This window comes from Pseudophryne corroboree, chromosome 10 (assembly GCF_028390025.1).
Source record: "Pseudophryne corroboree isolate aPseCor3 chromosome 10, aPseCor3.hap2, whole genome shotgun sequence".
Taxonomy (NCBI): domain Eukaryota; kingdom Metazoa; phylum Chordata; class Amphibia; order Anura; family Myobatrachidae; genus Pseudophryne; species Pseudophryne corroboree.
In genome coordinates this window covers 324760428-324781499 of record NC_086453.1, presented here as the reverse complement: position 1 = coordinate 324781499, position 21072 = coordinate 324760428, and the positions used below count along the sequence as shown (strand labels likewise).

Sequence of the window (21072 nt, the reverse complement as noted above, 5' to 3'; positions counted from 1 at the left end):
CCAGGTAGGGGAGCCACTGTTTTGTAATCTGTGACTATTTGTATAGCTAGTTACTTACTTGTAATAGAAGCGGGTGCAGCGTTTATACTGAGGACCGAGGCGTTTGCTTTCACTGCATCACTGATTGCCGGCAGTGACTGTATCAGCGAGCGGTTCATCGCAGTCTGCAAATTGTTGTTTATGAAGTCAATACCGCTCTGGTTGTTTGGGTAGCCGTAGGTTGCAGTGCTGTTAATGACCACACTCCCCTCCCTGCAAAGACAGTCCCAAAATTATACACGGAAAACACTGAGGGGTACAACAGGGTAAAAGGTTTTTATTTTATCATGCCCCGCCCCCTGCTCTCATTTTGTTCTGTGTTGTATAGTTAGAGGTTTTACACATGTAAGTGACTTCAAGCCCTCGTGCAACTTTAGCTGAATACTATGCTTGGTAAATCAGGCTTTCTTTCGGGCATACCAGCTCTGTGTCTGTCCCACGTAATGATGGGATTCTGTTCTAGTTTTAATGATAACATAGGCAAATGAAGGGATGGGGGGGGGGGGGGGGGGGGGTCCAGTTGCCTGGAAATCTCTCTTCCCCACAGCCTGGCCACGACCCCTACATGCAGTATTAAGGCTGGAATGGAGCTGCAGCACATTCATAGTGTCTGCAGATTTTCCTACCAAGTCTGCTTCGTGTGTCTATGGAGGAGTGCTCAATCATCACATCAGGACGGAGAGAGTCTGGTGGTAAGTTGCTTACCGTCATCATAGGGCCTGCGTATGTCTGACGTACTGTATTACATAAACTGCACTTTGTTTGGGGCAGACAATAGCTTGTTACATGCTCATTATTTTGCATCCTTCATGAGCTGCCGATAATCGCTCTAAAATCAAACATTTGGAACCCCCCCAAGGAATCCTGCATTTGCCCCCGAATAAGGAAACAAAACACAGTAATCTGACATTGTGTTTTGGAAAAGGTAGCATAATCCCTAGTAATAACCATACACAACTCTGCATTCACAAGATAAGAAATTTAAGCTATCTGAAGGTGGACACCAAATGTGCAACTCATGGCAATATCAAATGCTGCAGGTTTATGGACTATGGGCATCCTGTAATACTCTGCTAAATCAGGCATTACGGGTGACACTGTAGAGTGCAACTGCAGATCTTGTACATGTGATTACACAGGTCACATGACCAGTGACAGTTGGAAGTGAGCGGCAGTTGGAAGTGAGCGGCAGTTGGTCGGGACAGAGCAGCACAGGGCCCAGGATGTATGAAAGAGGGGGCACTGACTATGGGGAGGATGGGGGTCCTGGGGTCACCTCTGAGAAGAGGAACCTGGGCTGCTGAGGTGCCGCTGGCAGTGGCAGAGAGGGAGCTGCATTTGGGAGACCAGGGTGGCGTAAGACAGAGCTGCCTGAGGCACTGATTGGGTGGTGCTGAAGATCAAGGCTGGTCCTCCCTCCAAGTCAGTCATAGTTGGATATGGACCTAGGGAGCAGCTAAGTGAAAAGATGGCTGGAAGACCCAGAGACAGACCAGGGGGATGGCGAGGAGGCGGAACATTCTCCAAAGCTGACACCGCAGTGACAGGGAGAGCCTGCGCTGAGGAGAAGGTGCATTGCCCAGCTGATTGGTGGCCATAGGGGGAGAGACACTTGATTGCAGCATCAGAAGGGTGAGCTCATCTGGAACAGGTCCGTGTATTCCTGAGCACCCTTCCTCGCCTCAGACAGGCACCCCTAGCATTACCCAGCAAACGTACGGTCAGAGCTGCATAGGATATAGGACAGAAAAGGAAGACTCAGTGGTAAACTGCTGGCTGATATAGCTGCTCACGCTAAACCCAACACTAAGGGGGGTATCCTATTAGCCGCCCACGATAACCAATTTTTGCACGAAAAACCACTGTTACTGCGAATCGCGAAAAAACATAATCCAATTAGCCGGGAAAGATTTTCCGGCAAATTTAACTTCACCCACTCTGAGCAGGTGAAGAGTTGGGGAAGGTCCCTATTATAAGGTAAAAATGTAAAAAAAATTGGTTCAGAACCACTGGGACACCCCCCAAATATCTAATTAGGCACTTAGAAGTTTTTAATTATTTTTAATTGGCCAAAAATGGTGTCAGTTTTGGGGTAAAAAACTGCAAAGTGATGGAAATTAGGTTACAAGGTATGGGACAGGTATATTGGGGTGCTTTATGAGTGGGACAAGTGTTTTTAGGCTTGCAGGTGGGAGTAGTCGGTCTGTTTCCACTTTTTTTTTTTTAAGTCCCATAAAATGACCCAAATACAGTATATAATTATACCCATTTTTATGTACCCCAAATTCAATTTGAGCACTTATTTTGCTGAAAAAAACTTGCTTTTATAATATTTGTCCATTTAAAAAAAATGCATTTAACAGCCATTTTACCCGAGTTAAGTACCCCAAATTAGACCCTAAGGGCCTAATTCATACCTGATCGCTAGCACGCAATTTTTGCACTACTGCGATCAGATAGTCGCCGCCTACAGGGGGAGTGTATTTTTGCTGTGTAAGTGTGCGATCGCATGTGTAGCAGAGCTGTACAAACAGATCTTGTGCGGTCTCTGCGCAGCCCAGGACTTACTCAGCCGCTGCGATCACATCAGCCTGTCCAGGACCAGAATTGACGTCAGGAACCCTCCCTGCAAACACATGGACACGCCTGCGTTTTTTCAGACACTCCCTGAAAACGGTCAGTTGACACCCACAAACGCCCTCTTCCTGGCAATCTCCTTGCGATCGCCCGTGTGAATGGATCCATCTCACAAACCCATCGCTGACCGGCGATCCGCTTTGTACCCGTGCGACGCGCCTGCGCATTGCGGTGCATACGTATGTGCAGTTTGGACCGTATCGCCCGCTGTCCAAAAACGCAGCCTAGCGATCAGGTCTGAATTACCCCCTAAGTGTATAACTCTGCCTGCATAAGCTGCTTAACTAAAGCGCAGACAACCTTTGTAGCACCTTGACACATATACTGTATCCATCAATATAGCAGCACCAGTGCCCTTCTCTGTGCAACGTTATATACTCTTTAGCGGTAAGTGCAGTCTATAAGTAACTACTTGAAAACATATCTATAAAAGAGTTACAAAAGTAAAGCATCCCAGGGTACCTGAAACCATTAATGACCACTGCCACAAAATAATTAGGCGCTGCTCTCTTGAAGGCTTCCGTCAGCTGGAAGAAGAAAAGATGCAATATATTAATATAACATACAGTAGATTATCGGTTAAATACAGTCCGTTTACTTTAAAATGAGTTCTATTACGGCTACATTGCATTGTGTCAGTACATTTGCTTATCACTCAATAGGGATCATTTACTTAAGCGCAAGGCATCTTTACATGAACAAAATGTGTATATTTCTATCAGCCAGTTCATGTTCATAGTCATACTGGTCCCGCTGGGTGTCTGGTGCTCTTCAGAAGGTGTAATCCCGGGGGGCTCATTTATCAAACAGTGATAAAACTCGTTGTGAATGATAAAACTCGCTGCGTACGATAACCGGTGCTCAATTCAATCAGCGCCTAACTGTCGTGTTCAGCTCCTAACTGTCAAGTGTTTGAAAAATGACAGCTGGGAGCTGATTGGCTGGAGGACGGTTTATCACACGCAACGAGTTTTATCAGTCAGTCAGTTTTATCACTTGTTGATAAATCATAAATGGGCTCCCAAAGCTGTTCATTTGCTCAAATTAAAACTATGGGAGAGATATATCAAGCAGTGAAAAGTGTGCAGAAGTGAGCCAGTGGAGAAGTTGCCCATGGCAACCAATCAGCTGCTCTGTATTATTTTATAGTATGCAAATTCTAAATGTTACTTCAGTGCTGATTGGTTGCCATTGGTGGCTTCTCCACTGGCTCACTTCTCCGCTCTTATCACTGCTTAGTACATCTCCCCCTTAGCCACTTATCACCGCTGCTATTACTGACCCCACCCCCCTCAATCATTTACATATTTTTCCATTTCTCCCAATAGTCTGCTTGGCTCACTCTTATCTGGGTGTGGTTCGTTTTATCGACAGTGTCTAGGTCGACAATGTTTAGGTCGACCACTATAGGTCGACAGTCACTAGGTCGACACGGATGGAAGGTCAACAGGGTTTCTAGGTCGACATGTGCTAGGTCGACATGATGATTTTTTTTTTGTGTCGTTTTCTTCGTAAAGTGACCGGGATCCCAAATTAGCGCACCGCGTCCCCTCGCATGGCTCGCTTCGCTCGCCATGCTTCGGGCATGGTGCCTTCGATCCGCTACCGCTTCGCTCGGCACACTTTACCGTTCCAATCGTAGTCCACGTGGATCGTTAAGTATGAAATTTTTTTTTCTTTTCTTAAAAACTCATGTCGACCTTTAGACCTGTCGACCTAGCACATGTCGACCTAGAAACCCTGTCGACCTTCCATCCATGTCGATCTAGTGACTGTCGACCTAAACATTGTCGACCTAGACACTGTCGATCTTCAGACCGGATCCCCACTTATCTATGTAGCACATAACTCCGATGCCCAGACAGTAAAGAGATATTGGAGCTGACTGTCTCTGAAGTGAATATAATTGAATGCAGCAAAGGGTTAAACAGGATCCCGTCACTATTCTGTAAAGGTTGCGTAGAAGTTTTAATTTCATATAGGCGGTGTGATTATATTTACAGCTCGCCCAGCCAGGACAGCTTCAGCATACCTCCCAACTTTCGGATCGCTCTAAGAGGAACTCCTTGCGCGCCGGCGCCGATAAGGGGCATGGCCTATCGCGAAGGGGCAAGGCCTCGTGTGGATGCCGCTATCGCGGGCCACTCCTCCAAATTTCGTCACAGTGGGGGCATGGTCAGCCATGCCCCCAGTACCTCTGCCTCACTGGAATAGACACTGTGCGCATGCGCACAGCGTCTATTCACCGCTGCTTTGCTCTGAACTGAGCAGAGCAGCGTGTGATAGGGAACCTCGAAACTGCCCCCCCCCCCCTTTCCCCCACCGCTGGACACTGTGGCCCGCGGGAGGGACAGCGGGACAGATCCCCAAAAACGTGACTGTCCCGTGAAAATCGGGACAGTTGGGAGGTATGGCTTCAGTATCAGCAGCAACTAGTCAGAGGCCGACCTGGTAATACAGTACATAAGCAATCACTGGACTCAGAAAGATTTAAGAGGCCTATTTATTAACATTATTTTTACTACAATAATGTGAAAAAGTGTGTTTTCTGTTTTCATACCCTTTTCAGATTATTTTATTATCACTTAAATATATTAAAGTGCTTTTGGAGCAGTTTTCATGAAAAACTGCTCCAAACCCTTTAATTGACTTATTTTTTTTAGTAATCTACGTCGCATTCCCCATGCTTATAATGGGAAATGCAATCTGGGCCGAATTTACTAAAAATAAAATCTGAAAATAAAATTGCAGTGTGCCCTGTGACAATTTCGCCAGCCGGCTCAACATACTTACTAGTCCAGGGAGCCGGTGATCAGTGCTCCCGTGCGGGCTCCTGGGCACCGGTTCTCCCATTTGCTGCGGTGCAGTAGTGCAGTAAAGTGAAGCTGCAAAACGGCAGCTCACTTTACAGCATTGGGGTTCACAGCAGCGCACAGGATCCGGCGCCCGGCAGCCCAGCAGGAGCAGCGATCACCGGCTCCCTGGACTGGTAAGTATATTTACTGTGAAGGGGGGAGGCGGTCGACCTGGCGGCGGTAGTGGCAATGACGACGGTGGCGGTGCATGCGCAGCAGGAATTAAATACCCTGATGATGCTACAGATAGGCATTGCAGGGACAGAGTTTGCGATAATTTATACATCCGTGTGATTTTATCATACCATATCCGTGTCCCTGGATGCGGATGGTGATAAATAGGCCCCTAAGACTTCCAATATATCAAGTGGACATACTAATCCTTTTTAAGATGTTTCAAATTTGTGAAAAACTAGACACAGGGCTTAGGGGGTGGATTCCGAGTTGATCATGACCATAGACATGCGGGGGGACATCCAACACAGGGCTATCCCACCCCGCATGTCAGTGCGCCCCCTCCTCTCCCCTGCAGAAGTGCAAAAGCATCGCACAGCGGCGATGCTTTTGCACTTTAGGAGTAGCTCCCGGCCAGCGCAGCTTTAGCTTGCTGGCCAGGAGCTACTCGGCGCTCCCCAGCCCACAGCGGCTGCGTGTGACGTCGTGCAGCCGCTGCGGCCCGCCCCCCGCATGGTCCGGCCATGCCTGCGTTGGGCGGACCGCGCCCACGAAATGGCGGCTAAAAGCCGCCATCCCGCCCCCCCGCCCAGCCTGTCAATCAGGCAGAGGTGATCGTAGTGCAGTGACGGCCTGATCGCACCGCTGCGATAAACTGCAGCGTGCGATCGGATCAGAATGATCCCCTTAGTCCCTTAGTAGATAGGGAGAAGCCATAATTTTGGGGGGGTCTGGGACTCCAGGTCGACAACAAAAAGGTTGACACACATTAGGTCGCCGCCAATTGGTCGACACACCTTAGGTCGACATGGACAAAAGGTCGACATGAGTTTTTTATGTTTTTTTGGTGTCGTTTTCTTCGTAGAGTGACCGGGAACCCCAATTAGTGCACCGCGTCCCCTCGCATGACGAGCGAACTTCGGGCATGGTGCCTTCGCTCCGCTACCTCTTCGCTCGGCACAGATTACCGTTCCAATTGTAGTCCACGTGGATCGTTAAGTATGAAAAGGTTCCAAAAAAGAAAAAAATCGTGAAAAACTCATGTCGACCTTGTTCCTGTTGACCTTTTGTCCATGTCGACCTAAAGTGTGTCGACCAATTGGCGTCGACCTAAGGTGTGTCGACCTTTTTGTTGTCGACCTGGAGTCCGGATACCATTTTGGGGAACCTACTCATGTATACTGGAGTGATGGTACTTTAGTTAGAAGCCCCAAAATTGCTGATCAGATTTTATCATCCTGCAGGCTGATTATTATTATTTCATGTGAAGGCCAGCTATATATTGTAAATGAAAGCAAAGACTAAAACCAAGGATAATACCACCATCAATGACACAATAGTGATATATTGGTCATTTTACACTTACAATAGGTAGTACTGCTTGCTGCAGATTCCTGTATTCTGTGGACGCAGGATTGGCTAGTGCTGGAATGAATACCATGTATAAGGTAAGTTCAACGACGACTTGACGCTTTGGTCTGTGCGCCGGGTCTGTAAGATATAAAAGAAAATAAAAATCTCCAATAATATCCGATGGTTGTGACACAAGGAGATTTTCTTATTGTATAACTAAGCAATAATTCTATAAATTCACTTATTTCACATATTGGGTGTAAATAGTAGAGAGATGTGATAATATACAGCACCAGGGGCGTTCCAAGAGAGGAGGGGACCCGCATGCAGCGTCCGTCGCGGGGCCCCTCCTCTCTGGCATGATGCCAGAGTCTGCTGCACATGCGCAGGTCTCCGGGAACATGGCGCCCGCACCTTGTTCCTGGCGACATCTCCAGTGCACATGCGCAAATCACTCGGAATTGGCAGCGGCGGCCATTTTCCAAGTGACTTGTGCCCGCACTGCAGGGATGACGCTGCGGGACTCCGGAGGGGTAAGTATACTATATGGGTGCACACTGCAACCATTATAGAAATCAGTGGCGTCACAAGGCGGGTGCGGGGGGTGCGGCCCGCACCCGGGTGTGACGCCTGGAGGAGGGTGACACCAAATGTCAGCTCCTCCGCACTGACGGGAACCAGGTGCTGCAGTGAGAAAGTCTCCTACAGCACCCGGCTTCTGTCACAGAAGAGGAGCCGACAGCGGACGGAGACTGGCTCTGGGGGAAGCCCAGCATCTCCGGAGATGCTGTGCACGCCCCCAGAGTCAGTAGCGGATCTTGCCACGGGCAAGCAGGACTTTTGCCCGGGGTGCCGCCTTCCGGAGGGCGCTGCACCATGGCAAGATCCGCCACTGCTGCCCGCTGTGTCCCCCGTCCGCCTCCGCTGCCCGCTGCCGTCCCCGTCCTGTGAAAGGAACTAGACGCTATGCGTCTAGTTTCCCTTCGTGGAGAGTAACTTTGCTGAGCGGTGCGCGATGACGTCATCGCGCACCGCACAGCAAAGGTCCTCTCCACGAAGGGAACTAGACGCATAGCGTCTAGTTTCCCTTCGTGGAGAGGACCTTTTGCTGTGCGGTGCGCGATGACGTCATCGCGCACCGCTCAGCATTCAAGCGGCGCTAGCAATGTACACGGGGCGTAACTGACCACGCCCCCTGTGTTAGGCCACACCCCTTTTCCTGCCCGGGGCGCAGAGTGCCCTTGAACCGGCCCTGCCCAGAGTGACGATTCTGGGATCCCCGCGAAGCCACGCCCCTAAATACAAGACCACGCCCCCTTTTACCGCGATCGCGGCAGGAGATCAGGGGCGCGCACCGGGTGTCACCACACCCGGTGACGCCTCTGATAGAAATGCCTATGTACAGCACCCAATCAGATAATAGCAAACAACTACGGTATGCTGTCCTCTAGATACGTCAGTGTCTCCAACTGATGTCACTCTCCCACTCTGGACTCAATCTACTTTTACCAAAATGGAAAATGCACAATGGAGCATCACTGACACTGCTGAGCAAGACAAATGGTAATTACAGCAGTAGGAGACCCTGCCGCGGTGCAATTGGCGCATACGAGGTCAGTACACTATGATGTTGTTTTTCATTTTTTACTAATTGAACTCCTCCCAAAACTAGGCATGAGTTTGGATTTAGACATGAAGGGCCCACTGATTGGGGGAAATCAGTGGTAGGAGCCCATGCTTAAGGGGTGTGGTTAGTCATCAGAGGGGGTGTGGCCATCCACCACAGAGGTTTGGCTAACCAGTAGAGAGTGCATGGTCTAGGTCTGTTAATAAATATAGATAGTAAATACTAATAGTGAATGCATAATAATGTACGACCAGCCACTTTGATTGTCAGGGGTGTGACACCTGGTATAGTTCTACAGAAGGAACCAAGCACCTACGTTCATCAGTGGTCCTGCTCCACCAGGTAACTGACCTTCTAATAGAGGAACAATGTATAATTTGAGTTCATAGCCTGGAACCTGGCCTCTAGAGGAGGGAGTGGGACTTCAGGCAGTGGGGCCCACGAGCAGGGCAGTAGAGAGCCTAACTGGGCCCAGGTACTTTTCAGGGGGTGTGGCCTAATCACAGGAGGTGTGGTCATGCACCCTTAGAAAGACTACAGACAAAAATTATATTTTAAGCACCACCATGGCCACACTGCAGCCCAGCACACAACAGCATGTACTGGGCTGAGGAGAAGAGCTGCCGCTGCCAGTTAAAGGGGAGGAAGCCCAGGGCCCCCACTAGGCCCTCACTGGGTCCCTCCATCAGACCTGGGCCCGGGTAATTTGTACCCCCTTACTCCCTCTCTCTGCACCACTGCCCACGAGGCATATCCTCTGCACACCTGTGGGCCAGTCCTATCCTGATTTGGGTTAAAGTTATCTTTTACAGAGCTAAATCTTTTGCACTATGGGTGAGACATATGTAAATGCAAATTTATATTTTTTGACGTGTTCAAATATTCTTTCATATTTTTGCAGGATGTCCATGTGCACTATTTCTGAAATAGAAATATATATATATAAGTCTCAGAAGAGCTGGCACTCACCCTAAATGTACGGCTCCGGTGCCCTCTGGAATTATAAGTACACGGCAAAATGAAAACATGCAGCGGCACTCAGAGACTGATCCCAGTAAATAAAGTGCAAGGGTAACTTTTAATCCATGAAAAACAAAATGGGGTGACCAACGTTTCGGGGCGCTGTACGCCCCTTTGTCAAGGTGATACCTTGACAAAGGGGCGTCAGCGCCCCGAAACATTGGTCACCCCATTTTGTTTTTCATGGATTAAAAGTTACCTTGCACTTTATTTACTGGGATCAGTCTCTGAGTGCCGCTGCATGTTTTCATTTTGCCGTGTATATATATATATATATATATATATATATATTCTTCTAATAGGTTCCGTTAATGAGTGTACCCATTTAGCATTGTGAAAAGGTTCTACTATACTGTAGGTCTTTTAAACTAACAGATATTTTGATGTTATGCCACAGTATTAGTATGTGTACATATAAATTATTCCTTGCTTTTAATAAATTAAATCATATTGATTACTCATTTAGCAAGGTTGTGTCAGCGCAGGGACACGTTTCTGTTGTACATTATTTCTGCTCGATATTGCAAAAACATATGTATTACATGCGATGCGGTCACAATCCTGGCAGTCACAATCCCAACAGTGAGAAGACTGACAGCTGGATCCTGATGATCAGAATCCCAATGGATTCCGGCGGTAAGTACAGTGGTTAGACACTAGGAGGAGGAGGGTTAGGTTGCGTTGTGGGGGGTGTGGGTGGGGAATTGGGGTTAGGTGGCGGTAAAGGTAGGTTAGGCTTAGCCTGCGAGAAGGGTGGGCTCCAGAGGTGGGGCTGCAACACAGTCAAAAGTTCAAATAGGGGAGCCACACCCACTGTCAGTGTGTCAGTTTGGGATGACAGTTGGTGACAGTCGGTGAGGCTCCCCTATTTGAATTTTGCCCCACCTCTGGAGACATCACTGCCGGGATGTGTTGGGATTCTGGCCGTCGGGATCCTGCTATTGGTCTTCTGACTGTCGGGATTTCGTACCGACCCCGTATTACATTGCAAATGGCTTTTGCACATTTGCTCTATCAATTTGTAAATGACTCCAACATATATATGAAAAGACTACGGGGTATATGTACTAAAGTGCGGGTTTGTAGAAGTGGAGATTTCAGCTATTCTTTTCTAGAAGGTGCTAGATAAATGATAAGTATAATCAGATTGATTGGTTGCTATGGGAAACATCTCCCCTTCTATAAACCCTTACCTTAGTAAATTTTCCCCTAAGAAATGTGTACAATACGCTTAGTCTGATATCCTGTCATTAACATTACACACACTTGCACCAACACTTGCAAAAAATATGTCCCAAAACAGGTGTATTTGCCAGTCTGTGTAGGCCGCGATTACGCGCCATACCCTCACTGCCTACCTTAGAACGCCCAGTTACAGTCTAGTTACGCTCCTTCAATCACAAGTGTAGTTGCGTCAGAGTTGCACATAACTCTCACTTGTTCTTGCCTAAGCTTGGTAACAGAGACTGCGTTTGTGGAGTTGGAGAATGGGCATTTTAGGGGCATGTACCCTTTTTCCGAATTACATTTTCTGATTTGTGACCTGCTTCAGAAGTGGTGGACTGAATGTCAATAGTACACCTTTTGCATAGTCGAGTACACGTTACACCCCAAGTACACTAATTGCATGATCCAGTACATCTTTTGCACAATCTAGTGCACCTATTTTACCATCAAGTACACCTGTTGCACCATCCAGCACACCTCTTTCACCATCCAACACACCTATTTCACCATCCAGTACATCTATTTCACCATCCAGTACACCTATTTCACCATCCAGTACACCCATTTCTCTAACGTCCTAAGTGGATGCTGGGGACTCCGTAAGGACCATGGGGAATAGCGGCTCCGCAGGAGACTGGGCACATCTAAAGAAAGCTTTAGGACTATCTGGTGTGCACTGGCTCCTCCCCCTATGACCCTCCTCCAAGCCTCAGTTAGATCTCTGTGCCCGAACGAGAAGGGTGCACACTAGGGGCTCTCCTGAGCTTCTTAGTGAAAGTTTTAGTTTAGGTTTTTTATTTTCAGTGAGACCTGCTGGCAACAGGCTCACTGCATCGAGGGACTAAGGGGAGAAGAAGCGAACTCACCTGCGTGCAGAGTGGATTGGGCTTCTTAGGCTACTGGACATTAGCTCCAGAGGGACGATTACAGGCCCAGCTTGGATGGGTCCCAGAGCCGCGCCGCCGGCCCCCTTACAGAGCCAGAAGGCAGAAGAGGTCCGGAAAATCGGCGGCAGAAGACGTCCTGTCTTCAACAAGGTAGCGCACAGCACTGCAGCTGTGCGCCATTGCTCTCAGCACACTTCACACTCCGGTCACTGAGGGTGCAGGGCGCTGGGGGGGGCGCCCTGAGACGCAATAAAAAACACCTTGGATGGCAAAAAAATGCATCACATATAGCTCCTGGGCTATATGGATGCATTTAACCCCTGCCAGAATACACAGAAAAACGTGAAGATAAGGCCGCCGATAAGGGGGCGGAGCCTATCTCCTCAGCACACTGGCGCCATTTTCCCTCACAGCTCCGTTGGAGGGAAGCTCCCTGGCTCTCCCCTGCAGTCACTACACTACAGAAAGGGTTAAAAAAGAGAGGGGGGCACTAATTAGGCGCAGTATTAACTATACAGCAGCTATATAGGGGAAAAACACTTATATAAGGTTATCCCTGTATATATATAGCGCTCTGGTGTGTGCTGGCAAACTCTCCCTCTGTCTCCCCAAAGGGCTAGTGGGGTCCTGTCCTCTATCAGAGCATTCCCTGTGTGTGTGCTGTATGTCGGTACTTTTGTGTCGACATGTATGAGGAGAAAAATGATGTGGAGACGGAGCAGATTGCCTGTAATAGTGATGTCACCCCCTAGGGGGTCGACACCTGAGTGGATGAACTGTTGGAAGAAATTACGTGACAGTGTCAGCTCTGTATAAAAGACAGTGGTTGACATGAGACAGCCGGCTACTCAGCTTGTGCCTGTCCAGACGTCTCATAGGCCATCAGGGGCTATAAAGCGCCCGTTACCTCAGATGGCAGATATAGACGCCAACACGGATACTGACTCCAGTGTCGACGGTGAAGAGACAAATGTGACTTCCAGTAGGGCCACACGTTACATGATTGAGGCAATGAAAAATGTTTTACACATTTCTGATAATACGAGTACCACCAAAAAGGGGTATTATGTTCGGTGAGGAAAAACTACCTGTAGTTTTCCTGAATCTGAGAAATTAAATGAGGTGTGTGATGATGCGTGGGTTTCCCCCGATAACAACTGATAATTTCTAAAATGTTATTGGCATTATATCCTTTCCCGCCAGAGGTTAGGGTGCGTTGGGAAACACCCCCTAGGGTGGATAAACGCTCACACGCTTGTAAGGGCTCTAACCTCTCCTGAGATGGCCGCCCTTAAGGATCCTGCTGATAGAAAGCAGGAGGGTATCCTAAAATGTATTTACACACATACTGGTGTTATACTGCGACCAGCAATCGCCTCAGCCTGGATGTGCAGTGCTGGGTCGGCGTGGTCGGATTTCCTGACTGAAAATATTGATACCCTAGATAGGGACAGTATATTTTTGCCTATAGAGCATTTGAAAGATGCATTTCTATATATGCGTGATGCACAGCGGAATATTTGCCGACTGGCATCAAGTCTAAGTGCGTTGTCCATTTCTACCAGTAGAGGGTTATGGACACGTCAGTGGTCAGGTGATGCGTATTCCAAATGGCATTTGGAAGTATTGCCTTATTAAGGGGAGGAGTTATTTGGGGTCGGTCTTTTAGACCTGGTGGCCACGGCAACAGCTGGGAAATCCACGTTTGTACCCCAGGTCGCCTCTCAACATGAGAAGACGCCGTATTATCAGGCGCAGTCTTTTCGTGGACAAGCGGGCAAAAGGTTCCTCATTTCTGCCCCGTGACAGAGGGAGAGGAAAAAGGCTGCAGAAATCAGCCAGTTCCCAGGAACAGAAACCCTCTCCCGCCTCTGCCAAGCCCTCAGTATACGCTGGGGCTTTACAAGCAGAATCAGGCACGGTGGGGGGCCCGTCTCAATGAATTACAGCGTGCAGTGGGCTCACTCGCAAGTAGACCCCTGGATCCTTCAGGTGATATCTCAGGGGTACAAATTAGAATTAGAGACGTCTCCCCCTCGCCGTTTCCTAAAGTCGGCTTTACCGATGTCTCCTTCTGACAGGGAGACAGTTTTGGAAGCCATTCACAAGCTCTATTCCCAGCAGGTGATAATCAAGATACCCCTCCTGCAACAGGGAACGGGGTATTATTCCACACTGTGGTGGTACCGAAGCCGGACGGCTCGGTGAGACCGATTCTAAATCTAAAATCTTTGAACACTTACATACAGAGGTTCAAATTCAAGATTGAGTCACTCAGAGCAGTGATTGCGAACCTGGAAGAAGGGGACTACATGATGTCTCGGGACATCAAGGATGCTTACCTTCATGTCAAAATTTACCCTTCTCACCAAGGGTACCTCAGGTTTATGGTACAGAACTGTCACTATCACTTCAGACGCTGCCGTATGGATGGTCCACGGCACCCCGGGTCTTTACCAAGGTAATGGCCGAAATGATGATATTCCTTCGAAGGAAGGGAATTTTAGTTATCCCTTACTTGGACGATTCCCTGATAAGGGTAAGATCCAGGGAACAGTTGGAGGTCGGTGTAGCACTATCTCAGGTAGTGTTGCGGCAGCACGATTGGATTCTCAATATTCCAAAATCGCAGCTGGTTCCGACGACTTGTCTTCTGTTCCTAGGGATGATCCTGGACACAGTCCAGAAAAAGGTGTTTCTCCCGGAGGAGAAAGCCAGGGAGTTATCCGAGCTAGTCAGGAACCTCCTAAAACCGAGCCAAGTCTCAGTGCATCAATGCACAAGGGTTCTGGGTAAAATGGTGGCTTCCTACGAAGCAATCCCATTCGGCAGATTCCACGCAAGAACTTTCCAGTGGGACCTGCTGGAAAAATGGTCCGGGGCGCATCTTCAGATGCATCAGCGGATAACCCTGTCACCAAGGACAAGGGTGTCCCTCCTGTGGTGGTTGCAGAGTGCTCATCTTCTAGAGGGCCGCAGATTCGGCATTCAGGACTGGGTCCTGGTGACCACGGATGCCAGCCTGCGAGGCTGGGGAGCAGTCACACAGGGAAGGAATATCCAGGGCTTATGGTCAAGCCTGGAGACATCATTTCACATAAATATCCTGAAGCTAAGGGACATTTACAATGCTCTAAGCTTAGCAAGACCTCTGCTTCAAGGTCAGCCGGTGTTGATCCAGTCGGACAACATCACGGCAGTCACCCACGTAAACAGACAGGGTGGCACAAGAAGCAGGAGGGCAATGGCAGAAGCTGCAAGGATTCTTCGCTGGGCAGAAAATCATGTGATAGCACTGTCGGCATTCATTCCGGGAGTGGACAACTGGGAAGCAGACTTCCTCAGCACGACCTCCACCCGGGAGAGTGGGGACTTCACCCAGAAGTCTTCCACATGATTATAAACCGTTGGGAAAAACTCGACAGGTATTGCGCCAGGTCCAGGGACCCTCAGGCAATAGCTGTAAACGCTCTGGTAACACCGTGGGTGTACCAGTCAGGGTATGTGTTCCCTCCTCTGCCTCTCATACCAAAGGTACTGAGATTGATAAGATGGAGAGGAGTAAGCACTATATTCGTGGCTCCGGATTGGCCAAGAAGGACTTGGTAACCGGAACTTCAAGAGATGCTCACGGAGGATCCGTGGCCTCTACCTCTAAGAAGGGACCTGCTCCAGCAAGGACCCTGTCTGTTCCAAGACTTACCGCGGCTGCGTTTGACGGCATGGCGGTTGAACGCCGGATCCTGATGGAAAAAAGGCATTCCGGATGAAGTCATCCCTATCCTGATCAAAGCCAGGAAGGATGTAACCGCAAAAACATTATCACCGCAATTGGCGAAAATATGTTGCGTGGTGCGAGGCCAGTTAGGCCCGACGGAGGAAATTCAACTGGGTCGATTCCTACATTTCCTGCAAACAGGAGGGTCTATGGGCCTGAAATTAGGGTCTATTAAGGTTCAAATTTCGGCCCTGTCAATTTTCTTCCAAAAAGAACTAGCTTCAGTCCCTGAAGTTCAGACGTTTGTAAAAGGGGTACTGCATATACAGCCTCCTTTTGTGCCTCCAGTGGCACTTTGGGATCTCAATGTAGTTTTGGGTTCCAAAAGTCACATTGGTTTGAACCACTTAAATCTGTGGAGTTAAAATATCTCACATGGAAAGTGGTCATGCTGTTGGCCCTGGCCTGGGCCAGGCGCGTGTCAGAATTGGCGGCTTTATCCTAAAAAAGCCCTCATCTGATTTTCCATTCGGACAGGGCGGAATTGAGGACTCGTCCTAAGTTTCTCCCTAAGGTGGTTTCAGCGTTTCACCTGAACCAACCTATTTGTGGTGCCTGCGGCTACTAGGGACTTGGAGGACTCCAAGTTGCTAGACGTTGTCAGGGCCCTGAAAATATATGTTTCCAGGACGGCAGGAGTCAGGAAATCTGACTCGCTGTTTATCCTGTATGCACCCAACAAGCTGGGTGCTCCTGCTTCTAAGCAGACTATTGCTCGTTGGATTTGTAGTACAATTCAGCTTGCACATTCTGTGGCAGGCCTGCCACAGCCAAAAATCTGTAAATGTCCACTCCACAAGGAAGGTGGGCTCATCTTGGGCGGCTGCCCGAGGGGTCTCGGCTTTACAACTTTGCCGAGCAGCTACTTGGTCAGGAGCAAATACGTTTGTAAAATTCTACAAAATTGATATCCTGGCTGAGGAGGACCTGGAGTTCTCTCATTTGGTGCTGCAGAGTCATCCGCACTCTCCCGCCCGTTTGGGAGCTTTGGTATAATCCCCATGGTCCTTACGGAGTCCCCAGCATCCACTTAGGACGTTAGAGAAAATAAGAATTTACTTACCGATAATTCTATTTCTCATAGTCCGTAGTGGATGCTGGGCGCCCATCCCAAGTGCGGATTGTCTGCAATACTGGTACATAGTTATTGTTACCAAAAAATCGGGTTATTGCTGTAGTGAGCCATCTTTTCTAGAGGCTCCTCTGTTATCATGCTGTTAACTGGGTTCAGATCACAAGTTGTACGGTGTGATTGGTGTGGCTGGTATGAGTCTTACCCGGGATTCAAAATCCTTCCTTATTGTGTACGCTCGTCCGGGCACAGTATCCTAACTGAGGCTTGGAGGAGGGTCATAGGGGGAGGAGCCAGTGCACACCAGATAGTCCTAAAGCTTTCTTTAGATGTGCCCAGTCTCCTGCGGAGCCGCTATTCCCCATGGTCCTTACGGAGTCCCCAGCATCCACTACGGACTATGAGAAATAGAATTATCGGTAAGTAAATTCTTATTTTCACCATGCAACACACCTAGTTCACCATCCAGTACACCTAGTTCACCATGCAGTACACCTATTTCATGATCCAGTACACCTATTTCACCATCCAATACACTTATTTCACCATCCAGTACACCTATTTCACCATCCAACACATCTATTTCACCATCCAACACACCTATTTCACCATCCAATACACTTATTTCACCATCCAGCACACCTATTTCACCATCCAACACACCTATTTCACCATCCAGTATTTCACCATCCAACACATCTATTTCACCATCCAGTACACCTATTTCACCATCCAGTACACCTAGTTCACCATGCAGTACACCTATTTCATGATCCAGTTCACCTATTTCACCATCCAATACACTTATTTCACCATCCAGTACACCTATTTCACCATACAGTACACCTATTTCACCATCCAACACACCTATTTCACCATACGGTACACCTATTTCACCATACAGTACACCTATTTCACCATCCAATACTCATTTCAACATCCAGTACACCTATTTCACCATCCAGTACTCCTATTTCACCATCCAGTATACCTATTGCATTATCCATTACACCAATTGCATATGTAAATGCAAATTTATATTTTTTGATGTGTTCAAATATTCTTTCATATTTTTGCAGGATGTCCATGTGCACTATTTCTGAAATAGAAATATATATATATATATATATATATTTATTTTCTTCTAATAGGTTCCGTTAATGAGTGTACCCATTTAGCATTGTGAAAAGGTTCTACTATACTGTAGGTCTTTTAAACTAACAGATATTTTGATGTTATGCTACAGTATTAGTATGTGTACATATAAATTATTCCTTGCTTTTAATAAATTAAATCATATTGATTACTCTTTTAGCAAGGTTGTGTCAGCGCAGGGACACGTTTCTGTTGTACATTATTTCTGCCCGATATTGCAAAAACGTATGTATTACATGCGATGCGGTCACAATCCTGGCAGTCAGAATCCCAACAGTGAGAAGACTGACAGCTGGATCCTGATGATCAGAATCCCAATGAATTCCGGCGGTAAGTACAGTGGTTAGACACTAGGAGGAGGAGGGTTAGGTTGCGTTGTGGGGGGTACCATCCAGTACACCTATTTCACCATACAGTACACCTATTTCACCATCCAACACACCTATTTCACCATACGGTACACCTATTTCACCATCCAATACTCATTTCAACATCCAGTACACCTATTTCACCATCCAGTACTCCTATTTCACCATCCAGTATACCTATTGCATTATCCATTACACCAATTGCATTATTTAGTACACCTATTAAGCCATCCAGGAGGAGTGTTCATTTACAAGTGCTGTTTTAAACCATGACAATATACCAATGTTACACACCTAAAAACAGTCCTACTCAGCAGACATCCCATAGCAGGTGATGCATTGCGGCTGTACTGAAACACTTGCTAAATGCACAAATGATGTGTGCGCATCAATACATGGATTCAGAGTACAGCATTATGTATCTACATTTGTAAATGGCTGCAATGATCTTTCTCGGCTATGTCGATTCAAAACTGAGCAATCAGAGCTTTAGCAAAACAGTTTTTCACAAGAGTTTTTTGTATACATTGTATACAATTACATTCACTACAAATGTAATGAAAACGGCTATGGAATTTGAATTTTGCACAATATAAATCAGCAGTACATTTCAATTACTTACCTAAAACAGCGACGGTCTCATTTTTGCCATATACACAGTCACTTCCCATGTAATCCCTACTGCAAGCACAGGAACAGATTCCATTAGTATAGGAGCAAATTTGCTGATTTGTATTGCTTGTACAGGATATAGTGGTAGCACTTAAAGTTGTTAGGACAGAAGTTGATGTGTTTCCAATGGCTGCCACCGTGGTAGTGCTGTGAAGAGAACTATATGTTGAAGAGATGGATGTGTTCTTGGTTGTCGTGTGATTACTTAACGGAGTTTGAGTGTTATAGGTGAGTGTTGCCAGTCCAGTTGGTTTATTCATTGCTGATGAAGTTAAGACAGATGTATTAGTAGTAGCTGTCGTTACTAGGGGTGATGAAGATGATGGAGATGTTGATGGAAACTCACTTTTTGCAGATGTTATCATGCGGGTCGACAATTCAGACGTGGAAACACTTTCTGACATGGCATGTGTTGAAGTAGATTTTTGGGGTAGGGTTGTATTAATTGTTTGAGTTGCATTTGTATAAGGAAGTGTTGCAGTTTTTACTATGACTGTGGATATTTCTGCAGTACTTTGTGGCTCTGTAGTGGATGAAAATGTTCTAGATGTCTTTGCTGTTCCTGGCAAACTAGAGGATGGGAAAGTTACTGGCAAAGAAGATGCTGCTTTAGAAGTTGAGTTGGTCACCTCTGTTGTGGTAGAGGTAGAGACACCTTCAGATGCCGAAATTGTAGTAGAGGATTGTTGCATAACTGTTGAAATATTTGTTGTTTGAGTAGTATTGGTTTCTTTAGAGGGTGGAGTTGAAAATCCAGAAGTGGAGACACTTTCTGACGTGGGGTGTGTTGAAAAAGATTGCTGGGGTATTGTAATTTGAGTAGCATTTGTCTGATGAGATGGTGCAGACTCAAATGTGACCGTTGCTATTTCTGCACTAGTTTCTGTTTCAATGGTAGTGGTTAATATTTGTGAAGTTGAATTTGATGTTAATGGCAAACTAGAGGAAGTCAACGGCAAAGTAAATGCTCTTTTAGAAAGTGTGTTAGTTTCTTCAATTACATTTGTAGTTCTTACATGTGTGGAAACTTCTGAGGTGGAGAAACTCTCAGATGTTGAATAGGCAGAAGGAGATTGTTGTGCAGCTGGTGATACACTTGTGTGACTGGAATAAGTTTTAAAAGATGGTGTTGTCTCAGCTGTGCTGAATGGCAGTTTTGTAGTACTTAGTGTCTCAGAAGTTAGTTTGGAAATACTTTTAGTCTCTTGTGTCATAATCTCAGAGGTAGAGGCACTTTCAGATGCTGGATGTGCAGAAGCAGGATGTTGTGTTACTGTTGAAAAATGTGTACTTTCAGTGATATTAATTTCTTGAGAGGGTGTTGTCTCTGATGAGCTGGTTGGTAGTTCTGTAGTACTGTGTTTCTCAGAAGTTAATGATGTAGCACTACTAGTCTCTTGTGTCATAATCTCAGAGGTTGAGGCACTTTCAGGTGTTGGATGTGCAGAAGCAGATTGCTGTGTAACTGTTGAAATATTTGTTATCTCAGCGGTATTCGTTTCTTGAGAGGGTGTTATCATAGATGTGATGGTTGGGAGTACAGTTGCACTCTGTGTCTCAGATGTTAGTTTGGCAAAACTACTAGTCTCTTGTGTAATAATCTCAGAGGTGGAGGCACTTTCAGATGTTTGTTGTGCAGAAGCAGGATGCTGTGTTATTGTTAAAAAATTAGTTGTTTCAGTGATATTAATTTCTTCAGAGGGTTTTGTCTCTGAGGAGATGGTCACTAGCTCTTTAGTACTTTGTGTCTCAGAAGTTATTGTGGTAACACTACTAGTCTCAGAGGTGGAGGCACTTTCAGATGTTAGATGTGCAGAAGCAGGATGCTGTGTTACTGTTGAAAAATGTATACTTTCAGTGATATTAATTTCTTGAGAGAGTGTTGTCTCTGATGAGATGGTTGGTAGCTCTGTAGTACTATGTGTCTCAGAAGATATTGTGGTAACACTACTAGTCTCTTGTGTCATAATCTCAGACGTAGAGGCACTTTCAGATGTTGGTTGTGCAGAAGGAGATTGCTGTGTAACTGTTGATATATTTGTTATTTCAGTGGTATTGATTTCTTGAGAGGGTGTTATCATAGATGTGAGGGTTGGGAGTAGAGTTGCACTCTGTGTCTCAGATGTTAGTTTGGTAACTCTACTAGTCTCTTGTGTAATAATCTCAGAGGTAGAGGCACTTTCAGATGTTGGATGTGCAGAAGCAGAT

At 46.8% G+C, this 21072-nt stretch overlaps 2 protein-coding genes across 2 annotated transcripts in view; both read right to left on the bottom strand.

The window, feature by feature from the left end:
* LOC134966646 (mucin-2-like) overlaps positions 1-20951 on the bottom strand; it is a 39812-nt gene extending 18861 nt beyond the window's left edge. Inside the window, exons 1-4 of the mRNA XM_063943546.1 lie at positions 18815-20951; positions 7072-7196; positions 3139-3203; positions 59-252 (exon numbers count right to left, since the gene is read on the bottom strand). Of these exons, the coding sequence (XP_063799616.1) occupies positions 59-252; positions 3139-3203; positions 7072-7196; positions 18815-20945 (2515 nt within the window). The 5' untranslated portion in view covers positions 20946-20951. The remainder of the gene's footprint in view (positions 1-58; positions 253-3138; positions 3204-7071; positions 7197-18814) is intronic.
* Positions 20952-20989: 38 nt separating this feature from the next.
* The window catches only part of LOC134965332 (mucin-3B-like), a 65506-nt gene continuing 65423 nt past the window's right edge, over positions 20990-21072 (bottom strand). Inside the window, exon 10 of the mRNA XM_063941804.1 lies at positions 20990-21013. Coding sequence (XP_063797874.1) covers positions 20990-21013 — 24 coding nt within the window. The remainder of the gene's footprint in view (positions 21014-21072) is intronic.